This window comes from Homalodisca vitripennis, chromosome 3, assembly GCF_021130785.1.
Source record: "Homalodisca vitripennis isolate AUS2020 chromosome 3, UT_GWSS_2.1, whole genome shotgun sequence".
NCBI lineage: Eukaryota > Metazoa > Arthropoda > Insecta > Hemiptera > Cicadellidae > Homalodisca > Homalodisca vitripennis.
The window spans coordinates 170,608,194-170,621,991 of NC_060209.1; the positions used below are offsets into that span (position 1 = coordinate 170,608,194).

General features: G+C 31.3%; 1 protein-coding gene across 1 annotated transcript in view; it reads right to left on the reverse strand.

Annotated features, from left to right (window-relative positions):
- The window catches only part of LOC124357764 (AP-2 complex subunit alpha), an 82,785-nt gene that overhangs the window by 23,933 nt on the left and 45,054 nt on the right, over positions 1 to 13,798 (reverse strand). The window contains exons 13-14 of the mRNA XM_046809802.1: positions 10,320 to 10,517; positions 5,836 to 5,991 (exon numbers count right to left, since the gene is read on the reverse strand). Of these exons, the coding sequence (XP_046665758.1) occupies positions 5,836 to 5,991; positions 10,320 to 10,517 (354 nt within the window). The remainder of the gene's footprint in view (positions 1 to 5,835; positions 5,992 to 10,319; positions 10,518 to 13,798) is intronic.

A 13,798-nucleotide genomic window follows, 5' to 3' on the forward strand; every position in this document is an offset into this window, starting at 1 on the left:
CCCAGCATTCTACAGAGTTACATGTCATTTAGGGCCAGCACTCAAAGTGTTAACAGATTAGGCAAAACGGAGTGTTTTTCGAGGTTAGCACACTTTTGGATATTCTTTTTGTACTTTCACAATTTTTAATTTATCAGTTTGAAAGTTTGTAAATTTCAATAGAATAAAAATAGGAATTCAGTGATGTAATCAATGTTTTTCCAATGTTCTTTTTATTGTTGTGTATCACAAGTTAAACTCAAAAAAGTAAAAAATAAAAAATTTTAAATACTAATAATTTAATTTTTTTTAAGTAATAAACACAATTTTTTGTTAAATAATGTGCAGGATACAAAATACAACTATTTAAGTTTAAAACAAAAAAAACCCATGAATTTATCTTAAAAATAGTGTATTTACAATTGTTTAAAGAATTACGGTACATTTTGGCTAAACGTGGCTGGCAATCTTGGTACAAACATGCATGTGTATGCCTGGCATTCCTGGTACAAATTTTTAAAATTTTGTTTGGCACTAAAAGGGTTAATATGTGACCATGCAAAAACAGGTGATTTTGCCGTGGCGGTATTGGATCCATGCGGTGCTCAAACGTCTGGCGGTCTAGCGAACGACGGCGCGCGGGAGCGGCGGCGCACAAATGGTTAAAGAGGAGAGATAGAACTTTCAAGAAAATATTATATCATATACGGGTCAAATTCACAAAATGGGACAATACATGTTACATCATCTTTACAAATTAAACCCTAGGACTAAAAAAAATAATTATGTACAATAAGTGTGACAGTATTTAAATTTAAATAAAGAAATATATATTTATTAAAATTTTTCCTTATTTGATTACAGTAACCGTTTTAGTTTGGCATATTCCCGTCCGGTCACGCGTTACCACCAAGTGTACGTAATTTGAGGGTTGAACATTTCATATATTTTTGTGACATAAAAAAGAATTAAAGGTAGTAAAAGTTAGTTTATAATAAGCGCTTGTGAGAACAAGTATAACACACGCATGACAGTAAAATAACAAACTGTTTTAATGCATAGAACGTCTGTTCCTTCACTTCCTTCTCAGTCAGCGTCATTTTTAAAAATAGCAATATAACCGACACGGGCGGTTCGATCCACGACTTTCGTCTGCAGTCAGTAAGAAGTTGAGCGTACATGTTGTTTACGTTGTGATTTGTGTTTAGTCTGTTACAATCTTCTTTGGATTTCTACATAATTCCAGGTAAAAACTTGCCGTATGTTAATTACCTTTCACTTCGGTCACTTATATAAAGCAATAACTTATAAACATATGATAAAACTAATTCGATTGCTCAATACTAGAGACTGCATTAAAACATAACCTCAAACTCAAAACGGTTTGGTTTTTGCTGTCTGCGCAGTGGCGCTATCTGAACTATAAATATTCACTTCGGTCACGCTCTCTTCTCTCACGTGACCGGGCGTGAATGAGAGTGACCGATGTGAACGTGGTTGTGACCGTAAGTGAATGGAGTGACCGAAGTGAACTTATATTAATAGATATATATATTATTCTATGTATACATTACTAGATACATTACAGGCCTTTTACGTTTAATGAAAATTATTATTTTGGCCTACAATTATGCCGATACAAATATTTAACGTTACAATGACCTACAAAAAGAACTACTTCTTGTTAATATGATTTAAATACTAAACTGCAATAATTAATTACAAGACGCAATTTGTTATTGTTAAAGATATGTAAAATACAAAGTATTTTATACATTTTAAATTATAAAATTATCAATTTTAATTTGTTTGTAAAAATTCTTCCTAACCTCACTTAGGGTTTCAAGGTAAAATCCAAATGAACTGCTGTAATCATTGTTAGGCACATATTTTTTTAAGATTTTAATAGCTACAAATGATTTATTTAAATAATAGCACTTAATATTTGAACATATTTATCCAACATGCTTTTGTGGCGCCAACTCGAGTAATATGCATGTTTTCAGGCTGAACTCAATGAAGAAATGGCACGTGCAAAGAAAACATCAGATAGTGAAACGTTGAAGAGACAGAGAGATTTAGCAAAAGAAAGACAACGTAAGCATAGGGCGAAAATGACTGAAGAAGAGTTGGAGTTAAAGAGAAGTAAAGATAGAAAACGATGTGCTAAACTAAAAAGTGAAAATAAAATTAAAAAAGTTAAAGACATGACACTTCGTGAACATCGCCGAATAAAAAAACAATGGCGTGATCGGAAAAAAATATCAAATTTAAACAAAAAGAGGAAATTACTAGCAGCAGTACCTGAAATGTCCCCTCCTAACTCGGAACAAAAGAAAAGGGGACGTAAGATAGTAAGAAAAGTTAGGAGCAAAGCGCATAGAAAAATAAAAATACAGGAGGAAGAAATTAAAAAACTAAAAAGCAAACTTCAGAAGTATAAAATGAGACTGAGGAGGGCAAAATCCAAACAGAAAGATATGCCTCAATTAGGTTCCCCCTCGCCAAACAAACAAGTGAACATGTTAATTGGTAAAGACAGGGTTTCACAAAAAGTAAAGAAACAGTTGTTTTTAGGATATGCTTTAAGAAAACAATTAAAAAAGTCAGGTATCTAGAGTAAATAACAAATCCAAAGAGCACCAGTTAGTTACTAAGATGGTAGGGAATAAAATTTTAAAAAGGTATAGAGTTCAGAGCCATTTTAAAGATCTAGTATCGTATAAAATGAACAGGAGAATTGGAGTTGAGTTCAAGTACGAACGTAAGCGGAATAAATGTATTTATGACCAACAAGCAAGAAATGTCATACAATTTTATGAAGACGATACGGTTAGCCGTATTTGTCCTGGCAAACAAGATTTTATTATAAAAAACAAAGAAAAAAACAACGCAGAGAGTCTTGTTGGATTACAAGAAGAACTTGCATAAAAGATTTGTCATTGAAAGCAACATACATATTTCATTATCAACATTTTCTAGACTATGCCCGTTCTGGATAACTTCCCCAAAAGCAGCCGACAGAGAAACTTGTGCTTGCATCAAACACCAAAATATAGACCTGAAAATAAATGCTTTAAGAAAATTAAAAGTTATATCCCAAAATAATGCCAATGATGTAATTGACACCATTGCCTGTGATCCAAGAAATGAGTTCTGTATGATGAACCTCTGTGAGAAATGTGAGAATGCGCACATATCTTACCAATATGACAATGACTTTAAAGTGAAGTTTTATCAATGGCAAACTGTTAAAGAAGAGAAAGTCATTAAGGGGAAAAGAAAGAAAATAGTAAAAATTGTAAAGAAGAAAAATATACAGAATGTTTCAGAACTACGTAATGAGCTCAATAATGAACTAATAGCTTTCAAAAAGCATGTGTATTATTACATACATCAATCTTCAAAATTAAAGCAACTTAAAGCTAATTTGACAGAAGGAGAACTATTAGTGAGGATAGATTTTTCTGAAAATTATATTGCTAAGCACACAGAGGAAATCCAATCGGCACATTTTGGTGCCTCAAAACGACAGATAACTTTAAATACTGGACTGTATTATGTTAAGAATAATTCTGGGAAGTTGGTAGCAAAAAGCTTCTGTACAGTATCTGATCATTTAGACCACCAGGCCCATGCTACTTGGGCACACATGGACCCTATCCTAAAACATATCGGAGACAAATACCCAACCACTAAGGTTATTCATTTTTATTCTGACGGTCCTTCAAGCCAATATAAGAATAGGTACAACATTCTTCTCATGAAAACCAAAGTACCAACATATTTTAAGAATTTAAAATTTATGACTTGGAACTATACAGAGGCTGGCCATGGCAAAGGCCCAATGGATGGTGTGGGAGGAGTATTGAAACGCATGGCAGACGAAGTTGTTAGACATGGAACCGATATTACCTGTGCTTCAGATTTTGTGAACACTTTAAAGAAGAGGACAAAAATTTACTTGATTGAAATAGACAGTTCAACCGTTGATGAAATGAAAAAAGAAGTAAAAGCAACAGTGATCCCACCCATAAAAAATATCACGCTGGCTAGGCAGATAACATGGGGTTCGAATAGCATAATGTATTCAAGAAGTTTATCTTGCTTTTCTTGTAAGCCAGATACATACTGCGACCACTATACTATTGGTAAAGTTTTTGAAAATACAAAAGAACGAAAGATTCCCTGCAAAGCTCATAGCAGAAACAATTATGGTAAAAAAAAAAACTGTGTACCACATGATTTATTCAAAATCGTCTTCTGAAGGAGATGATGATGATCCAGCTATTGCAAATGAAGAACAAAAAAATAAAGCCACCAAATTAAGAATAAAATGTGAGGCTGAACCGGATAAAACAAAGAAAGAAATATCCATAGAAAATAACACTTCATTTGTCTCATATTCCAGTCCAAAGAATAAGCTACTTGTGAAAGACAAGGTAACTAATCGTATATTTAGCCTTAGGTATAAATACTAAGTAAGCAATCTCTCTCTTCCTTACATTAAAATATTTGCCTTCATCTTCAGCTTTTCTACACTAGAAAACAAATGTAATTTTGATCATGATATATTTTGTCAAACTATAGATATTTTTACAATATTATTGATTAAGACATGTAATGCTGATATTTTACAAATGTATTTAATAATTCTGAGGCTATTAATTTCATTTTATTATTAGGCTATCCATGAGGCTCACCATTCTTCCAAGAAAATCGGTAAAAATGACCGACTTTCTACAAAGGACATCGATAACCTGCTAGCTACTGAAGAAAGTCAAGACATGTAATTTTTGTACATTTGTTCTCAAATATTAATTTTAAGATGTTTGATTTGTCTTTATTTCAAAGTAACGTTTTCATTAAAATAATTTGTACTATTGAAGTTCTTTTTTTTTTCAAACGCATCTTCCTTCGTGTCATAACTTAAAACGCATTATCCAAATAAAATCTTGTCACAATGGTTTTTAATATTATATTAAATAAATCTTAAATTGAATTGAAGGAAGAAATCACTTCTGTCACGTAGGTTCACTTCTGTCACGCTCGATTCACTTCGGTCACTTGCAGAAATGTATTAAAATCGTTTAATTCCTATGAAAAAATAATTCAATTTAACATTATTTTCCTTGTTTAAATACTACTCTAATAGCACATGATAGGTAGTTAAGTGATGGCATTGATTTTAGCTTTTTATAAGTAACTTTAGCTAACTAAACATCGTAAACGCATATTTTCTTAGTTGTTTTTAGGAAAAAATGAAACATTAATCTAATATAACAGTGTTGAATCCCATACATGTACAGATAATACCGTAGTTATTTAATAAAAGTTAGTATTTTATGTTTCTTGGTTTTATTTTGGATATTAATGATAAAAAAGGGAGCGTGACCGGAGTGAATATTTTACATGCTCTATCACACGAAAAAATGTATAAAATAAAACTAACCTGAAATTGAGTTCTGCTGTGATGAAGGTAAGTAAGTACATTGTTTAAGGTTTATAAACAACAAAGTTGAAAGTATTATCTTTAATTTTTTTATTTAACAAGGTTTTGTTAAAATTATCCCATTTTGTGATTTTGACCCATACATAATATTGAACAGTTTTCTAAAAAAAAATCTGAAAACCCATTAATTTATGCAGACCAGGCTATAAAAACAGCAAATAGCGATCCAGACTCCAATGTGTTAAACTAAGCACATCTGACCCATGTTTATATTACACTTTTTGTTTGTCTTGACCCGAAGAAGAAATCCCCAAAATAATATTGGTTAGTTTGTAAACTCCCTGTAAATTTTGTTCCAACTGAAAAAAATATATAATAAAACACTGTTGACAGTAAAGACTTACAAGAGAGGAGGTGGTGGAGTCGGGCTGGTGGTTGTGAGAGTTGTGTGCCGGCCTTATCTCATTTTCAGGCACTCGTCCTGGTTTCTTTTTCTTCAACACGGCTAAAATTGAAGATTCTCTCTCAGGGAACGATGGCATTTCTTCTAATACTGTTGCCTGAAAAATTCAAATTCTTTTAAGTTTTGAAGAAAGATTTTCTATACCATGGCAGTATCAAACTTAAGAAATAAAAAAGTTTCAAGACAAAACGATCTAGGTCTTTAACTTAAATAACTCTTAACTTTCTTGAATTAAATTCTAATATTAATATAAAACACTTCAAATAGTTATGAGATTTACCTCCTGTTAAATATGCTGTATTTTTTTATATAGGCTAACCCAGTTTTACAGTACCAATGTTTATTTGTATATTTTTTTATATTGGTTTTAATTGGAAAGGGTAGTATAAAACTTCAGATAATACAAACTACAAACATCAGATTAAAACAACTTTTAAATAGCTCTAAAACTTTATTATGTGATATTATAACACTGATAAGGTGCCTCAAATAATTATAAAAATCACCTCCCTGGTAATATACTGTTGATAATACAGACTATACCAAATATACCAATTTTACTAATATTGTATAATTACAAGTTATATTTCAAAGATAGTTCCTTCAAGGCACCATTATAGGCCTTTTCTAGGTAAGATACCAGCAACAGATCACAGTGGTGCTTGATGAATTACTAGAAGAAACAGAACTCAACAGTATAGTGGAAAAACCAAACCTAACAAAATGTTACAACTGAAAAAAAAAAACAACAATATATGTTAAAATACATTGAATATGTTTACACCTATACCAAGGAAACTGAATAAAGACAAACCAATAAGACCAAAAGAGGGAAACTGAAATTCTGCTCTGACTTTGAACCTAAAGTATAAAGCCGAAGAAGAAGAATCTAAACTTACCAATACAGAGTATATCAGAAAACCCACTACATGAATTTGCTAAACAAATTCAAATAGAATCTTTGTTCCGACTCTAACCCTACATTTTTTGCCCCAAAGAACCTAGTGAAATTATTTTCAATTCTGTTGTTATATGCCCAAAAATAACACTTTAAAGTGGATGGGATTCGGATGTCTTAAATGTTTTTGCTATGGTTTTATCGGATTTAAAAGTGTTTGAAAGGTAAACATAATTTGTAAGTCTGTGAACCCTGATTATTATAGCACATCTGTTTAATTACAGTTAACCGTATCTAAAAAAATGTATCAAAACATATAAAACAACTAGTTTTATACTTTATTTCATTGTAAATCCTTGTACATTAAAGAGAAAGAACTTACTTTGACATCCCTTTTCTGAAAATACAAAGTAGGGGCACTTTTCTCCCCATTTTCAAAATTTGAAAAGTTATCTAACAATAGGAAAATAAAAATTGTACCATACTACCTATCCTATGTTGGACATCAAATAAAAGAACAAACATTTCTATTTTAAGTTTTGACAGAACCAAAAAGGTTTCAAACTGATAAAAGTTATTTTCTGTAATCACACTGCTATAACCAACATAAATCAGCATTGTGAAATATAACTCAATCAATCAATCAATAATATCTTTATTCAAGACATACATAAAATGTACATGAATGCGTCATTGTCAATAAATAAATTCAAATGATGCTATATTAGTTGCACATATATACAATACTTTTAATGTAAATTATTTTCTTAACCCTGGAACTGGCAAACGCCCGATATCGGGCGTTTTAGCCGCATCCTAGATGGCAGCGCCCGATATCGGGCGTTTTAATACGTCTTGTATTTCTCAATATTACGTACTTAAAACACGATCAAAGAGTATCGGTATTGATACCAATCGAAAGAGGAAGGTTCAATTTATGTAAATAATGCACTAATAAATAATTTATCGTTTCGCTACACCTCCATACGTCTTATAATCTCTGAACTGTTTGTTTACATTCTCCCGCGTACCACGCTAGTTGCGCGCGCAGCGATGAGTCAACTAGTTCATTCGGCTATTGTTATTTCGTCAGCTGCATAGTTTCCTATCTGGTTTATTGTTTGTTTGAGTTCGTTGTAATGATGGTTGTCTATATTACACAATAATAGTAAGTTTTTTGTGCGTGTTTACATAATGGATCGTAATTTCCGCGATCGTTCAATTGACATTCGAGAACGAGTTGTACATGAAATAAGCAACGATGAGGATTCCGATTTAGACATTCAATCAGAACATAATTTTAAAAAAATATATAATAAAAAATTAAAAAATAGAAATTTAATATAAACTAATAGTTACAAGATTGTACAAATCCAAGTGAGCTTTGAAGTTCTTACTTTTGTTGGTAAGAAGCACTTTTCGAATGTCAGTGTATGATTTTTGTATCGTTTACCACATGTAAAAATAAATACCTTATAAACTATGTGTTGTTTTATTTTTACTCAGAATTAAATGCTCTTCCTTTTGTATATTTTGGATTTTGCGTATCACTAACAACAACAATTTTACAAATCAAAAACTTTGAACTAACTTTTCTTTTTTCTAAAAACATTTTTTTCCTTAAGAGGTAGAGTAAGGGTATTTTTTTTGTTTTAATTATATTAAGTGAAAAATGTTCCTTGAACAATGCTGAATAAAGAAATATATAATATGTTATAGGTACTTTATAGTAAACATGTAATAATAAAATAAATATAAGGCAATGTATGAAGTACTAAAACACTCTGCCACTGAGAGAAATATGACCGCCAGTTCCAGGGTTAACATAGTTAAATCTTTACATAGTTGAAAATATGTTTAATATTATTTAAATCGTTTTTATTACAAAATTATAATTAATTCCACTAGACTTCAGAAATCAAAATCAAAATACATGGCTCTGGGAGTAAAACTCTTCAAAGTTATAACATGATAGATCAATTAAAAACTGTTTTAATTTATTTTTTAATTTAACACTATTGTTTTCATTCCTGATGCTACCTGGCAGGTTCCCCATAAACTTGATTCCCATATAAGTTGGGCTTTGCTTAAATTTTTCTTTATTATGTTGTTTTATTACAAAGTTATTTTTGTTTCTAATATTATAATCATGAACATGTAGTTGTCGTGGTAATTTAGTCTCATTATTTTTTACATATAATACTGTTCTATATATATAGAGGCTCTATACAGTCATAAACTCTAGCTCTTTAAAATATAACTTACATGACTCATCTTTTTTGAGTTTTAGAATCACCCTAATTGCCTCCTTTTGTAGCCGTAAAATTTTATTCAGGTTTACAGCACTTGTTCCCCCATACATTTCAATCCCATATTCGATATGTGAATGAACCATGGCATAGTACACTGATTTTAAGGTTTGTTTATTACAAAAAGGTGCTAGCCTTCTTAGTGCAAAAATTCCTGAACTTATTTTGTTACTTATTTTTTGTACATGAATGTTCCATTTAAGTGTATTATCTAAATGTATCCCTAAAAATTTAGTTTCTTCATCCAGGTTTTTCATATTAATTATGTTTGGCTCAACATTTTTGCAAGTAAACTGTATAAAAGTAGTTTTATTATCACTGAGTAAAAGATTTCTGTTATTTAAATAACTTTTTAACAATGAAACTGATTCGTTACATTTATTCTTAGTTGTACCTAATTCCATATCGGCAATTCACAAGCTTATATCATCAGCATACAAACAAATTTTACTATTCTCAATTATATCATACAGATAATTAGGTAAACCCCCCAAGTAGCACAAGAACAGGAAAGGGCCTAATATTGACCCCTGTGGGACAGAGTAGTTCACATTTTTTGTATGAGACCTAACATCATGCTGATTATTTTTATTCAAAATCTTAACATTAACAAACTGTTGACGGCCTTCCAAGTACGACTTAATCCAGCTAAGCTCTTTACCAATGATACCATAGCTTTTTTATTTTTATTAAAATTAACACTAATGTGTTATTGATTTCATGAATTATAGAATCAGCGTTCGAAATCTACCATTCATAGCAATACATATAAATTGTAACCATAAACAAAAGTCAAGTATTTAAAAACATTCCAGATCAGAAAATCTGGTTTCTTTAAAAAATTTTCCCGATTATGAAGAAAAAGAATTCATTATGCATGCATGTGGCCACAAGTACATGTGTATCAATATGATTTCCTCTACAATCCACAAATCAACTTGGTTCAAACATAACTTGATGAAGTATGAAAAACCACCTCACAAACCAAGAGTTGCATAAACAGTAGCACAAGCAAATACATAACACCAAAAGGTACAATCAGAGAAGTCATAATTCAAAAATAGTTTAAATAAAAGGATTGGTGGTACATATAATTAAAATTTTCTCTTATATACTAAAGAATAAGTTCTAAAAATGTTTGACTTAGGTTTCTGTATTGTATTGAGATTAACTACTACTGGAAAGTATACAAAAGAAATTGCACAACACCAATCCTACCAAGACATCGGTGGAAGCTATGATGCTGAGTTGTAGGTATTCTGATGCCCTCTGTTGCAGTTCTGCATCAGCACTGCGCAGGTTACTGTGTTGTCGGAACACATCTTGTACCACTGATTTGACCTCCGGGAACAGGTTGACAAACTTGACATATGTGGAGAGCAGCAGTGCCCTTGTCATCGGAGAACACAGGTGATACTGAAAACAGCAAATACTATAAAATGAACTTGACAGTAAATAGATACAGTGTAGTTATCATACTGGATTTACTTTTTAAATTAAATACAATTATTAAACTTGATCAAACATTTTGACACAACAAAAAACTGAGTTATATTATATAAAAAATATTTTTATGAGTACAATGAAGTTTGTAAAAGTAATGCAAGAATTCTTCAGCTCAAAGTAGTGTGATTTCCTCTTACTCTGCTGTCAACGTGATAACGAAAGATTTCATAGTCAAGGTTATCAAAGGTTGTATAAGCCAAGTTTTCAGTGAACTTAAATCTTTTACGTTGAAACTTTTTAAGTCAGTGTATCCAACAAACTAGATGCCTCAAATTAACTTTTGTTATCTAATGGACGATATAATAAAACAATTAAATGTTTTTAAAAAGGAAAATGAGAAATTAAAAGTTGAGAAATAACTTCTTCTTCTTCAAGGGGTGGCATACTCCACTGTGTCGGTAAATTAAAGGCCAGAATGCGGAACATTCAGCAATATTCTAAGACAAATAATGTCAAAATGAGTGGTTTTCCGACAACACCGGGAGAAAATGTAGCTGACATCGTAAAAGATGTGCGAGTGAGTCGCTCTTGGTGTGGAGCTGAGGTACGGAGATGTCGCAACTGTACACTGAGTACCCGCGGCAGCTGTCACTCGTCATACAGTTCCAGAACGGAGCAATGAAGGATGTCTGGTTACCAAGTTCAGAGAAAGAAAATCGCTGTCAGCTCGTCATGTGAACAGCAGACTGCATCCTGACTCCAGAATCTACATTACAATTATTTGTCTCCTGAAAATAAACAGTTCCTCAGGATCCTTAAGCAAAAATACCGAGACCTCGGTTATGCATACATAACTACTTTGCATACATACGGCACTTTTTAGGTGCCGGGAAAATTTTTGCCTGGAAATCGCAAGGGTAACTCAAACTACAGTGACATTGAGCAACAGTGATAATGGAGTAAATAAATTTTGTTTATATAAGTTATCTACTTTAAATTTTATATTTTAATTTTGAAAGATACTTATTGTTTGAACAATTTTTCTCTGCATTTTTTATATTTAATATAAACTTTTTAGTGTAAGTGTTTTGTTTAGTTAATATTCAAAATATTAGTGCTATTTACACAAAATATTGAATTGTTAGGCAGGAAGCGATTTGACTAATAGAACTTTTTTTTAAATACAGAGATAAATAGTTTAAACCTAATTTATGCCAATATCAAGAGCATATGCAGAATAATTCTAACTCGTCCCTATTAGAATCCAATATAATTGAGAAGAATATTAGTTTATCATCTTTAGTGAAATTTGGATTGGTAGAAATAATGTTGGCTTGTATAAGATTCTGGGATTTAATGTTTTTTATAAATGTAATGATGCTTACAGAGTTGGAGGTGTGATCTTTTAAACCCTTTTATACCCCGACGTCCGTACTATTACGGACGTCGTAAAAATGGCGTCAAACTCCCGACGTCCGTATAGTGCGGACGTGCACTTTTTATTACTTTACTGGCCACCTATTTCACCAAATGCTTTGAAATTTCACAGACTTGTGCACAAAGATATTTTGCATCGAAATATATTAGTTTGTAAATGGTTTGACTTCGTATTTTGTCAGTCTGTGATTGAGCAATTGCAGTTCGTCTCGACTGACTGCTCACGCTTGTTGCAGACAGCTGTATATCACGTGGTTGTAAATATTCCGTTTTCTTCACAGTTTTAGGTTAAAGCAGTGTAAAGTACGGCAGTTAAAGTTTAGTTTATTATTTGTTTGATTTCAAAATGAGTAAAAGACATCGTTCAAAGTCTCCCGTAAGTGAAAATACACTAATTAGTAACCTAGTTGCAAATGGTGTGTGTGGATTGTTTTGGTGACCACAAGTGCTAAAACATTTTTGTAGTGATGTAAATATTGTTTTAAAAACTTTTTTAAATTTTAGATTATGAACAGTTTTAGTTATTTTGTCAGAAATAACTTTGGTTTTATGTTTATTTTAAGTACTGTGACTTTCAAAGGTCTTGTTACATTGCCTTGCCCAGAAATGGCAAAAAGAAAAAATTTACACGGCTTTACAAAAATTGATGTTTACTCCACTTGTAAATAAGGTAGGCCTATAAAATTTTTTGTTTCCTTTTATTAAAGATTAAATATATCATTAAAGTAAATGGGTATTTTTGTGTCAAAATATTTTTTTATATATATGGTTTCCATGATCAAACTTGAAATTTTTTCATTTTTATTTATTTTTTTATATATGTATATGTATGTACAAAAAATTACTTTCAAAATAATAAATTTTATTTGTATATGTCTGTAAGCTACATGTATAAAGAAGTAAAACAAAAAAAGAATTACCTAAATATCTTAAAAAATAACTGAGTTATGAATTTTTTACAAAACCCTTACATTTTGTCTGAAAATGGCTTGGGATTTCTGGCACATCACTTGATTTAATGGCCGGGGGTTTAAAAGGGTTTAAACATGTTTCAATTAAGGGGACTTGAACGCTCCATATAAAACCCGTGTTAAATTAGGTACTTTTTGTGTCCCATTATCTTAGAAAGTAATAAAGATACCAACCTGATATTTTTATCACTTACTATGTGGTCCTATACAAAGCTTACTGATCTATTTTTATGAACTTATAACTCTGTTTGGCCAAGTTATGATTTTTTTTATTTAGCGAGTTCAAAATAACCCTGAAATATAGACTATTTTTCAGTAAAATGAGGCCTAATAAGTCAATACTTGTTATAATTGTTTCTTTGTAGATCAGTAGCATCATAGATAAGTACTAAACATCCTGTAAAAATTTCAGCTTGTTATCTTTAGTACTTTCAGAGAAAACGGGTCATTTGTGTGAAAAAATCAAAATTTTCGGGGGGAAAACGCAAACAACAAAAAAAATTTAGATAAAAAGTATATTTTTCACAATTACTTGAGCTCTAAAACCTCCTCCAGGAACATAATGTTCATCATCATTCTCCTCTTCCTCTCCAAGAGCTCTCCTTCTTTTCTTCACTCGACTTTCCTTGGTCATCACTACTACCTAATTTCTTCTCAGAAGAACTGGGTGGCACTACAACTTTTGGAGTAGTAGGCCGAGGCCTAACTGCTGAGTCTTCATCTGGTGAAACTGAAGGTAACCTTTTATAAAACTATTACCTTTATTGGTACGTTTTTTTAAAGATTCCTATAGGTCTAGTCATTATATTATCAAAGATCACTTTGAAATAAAAGTCTATAAAC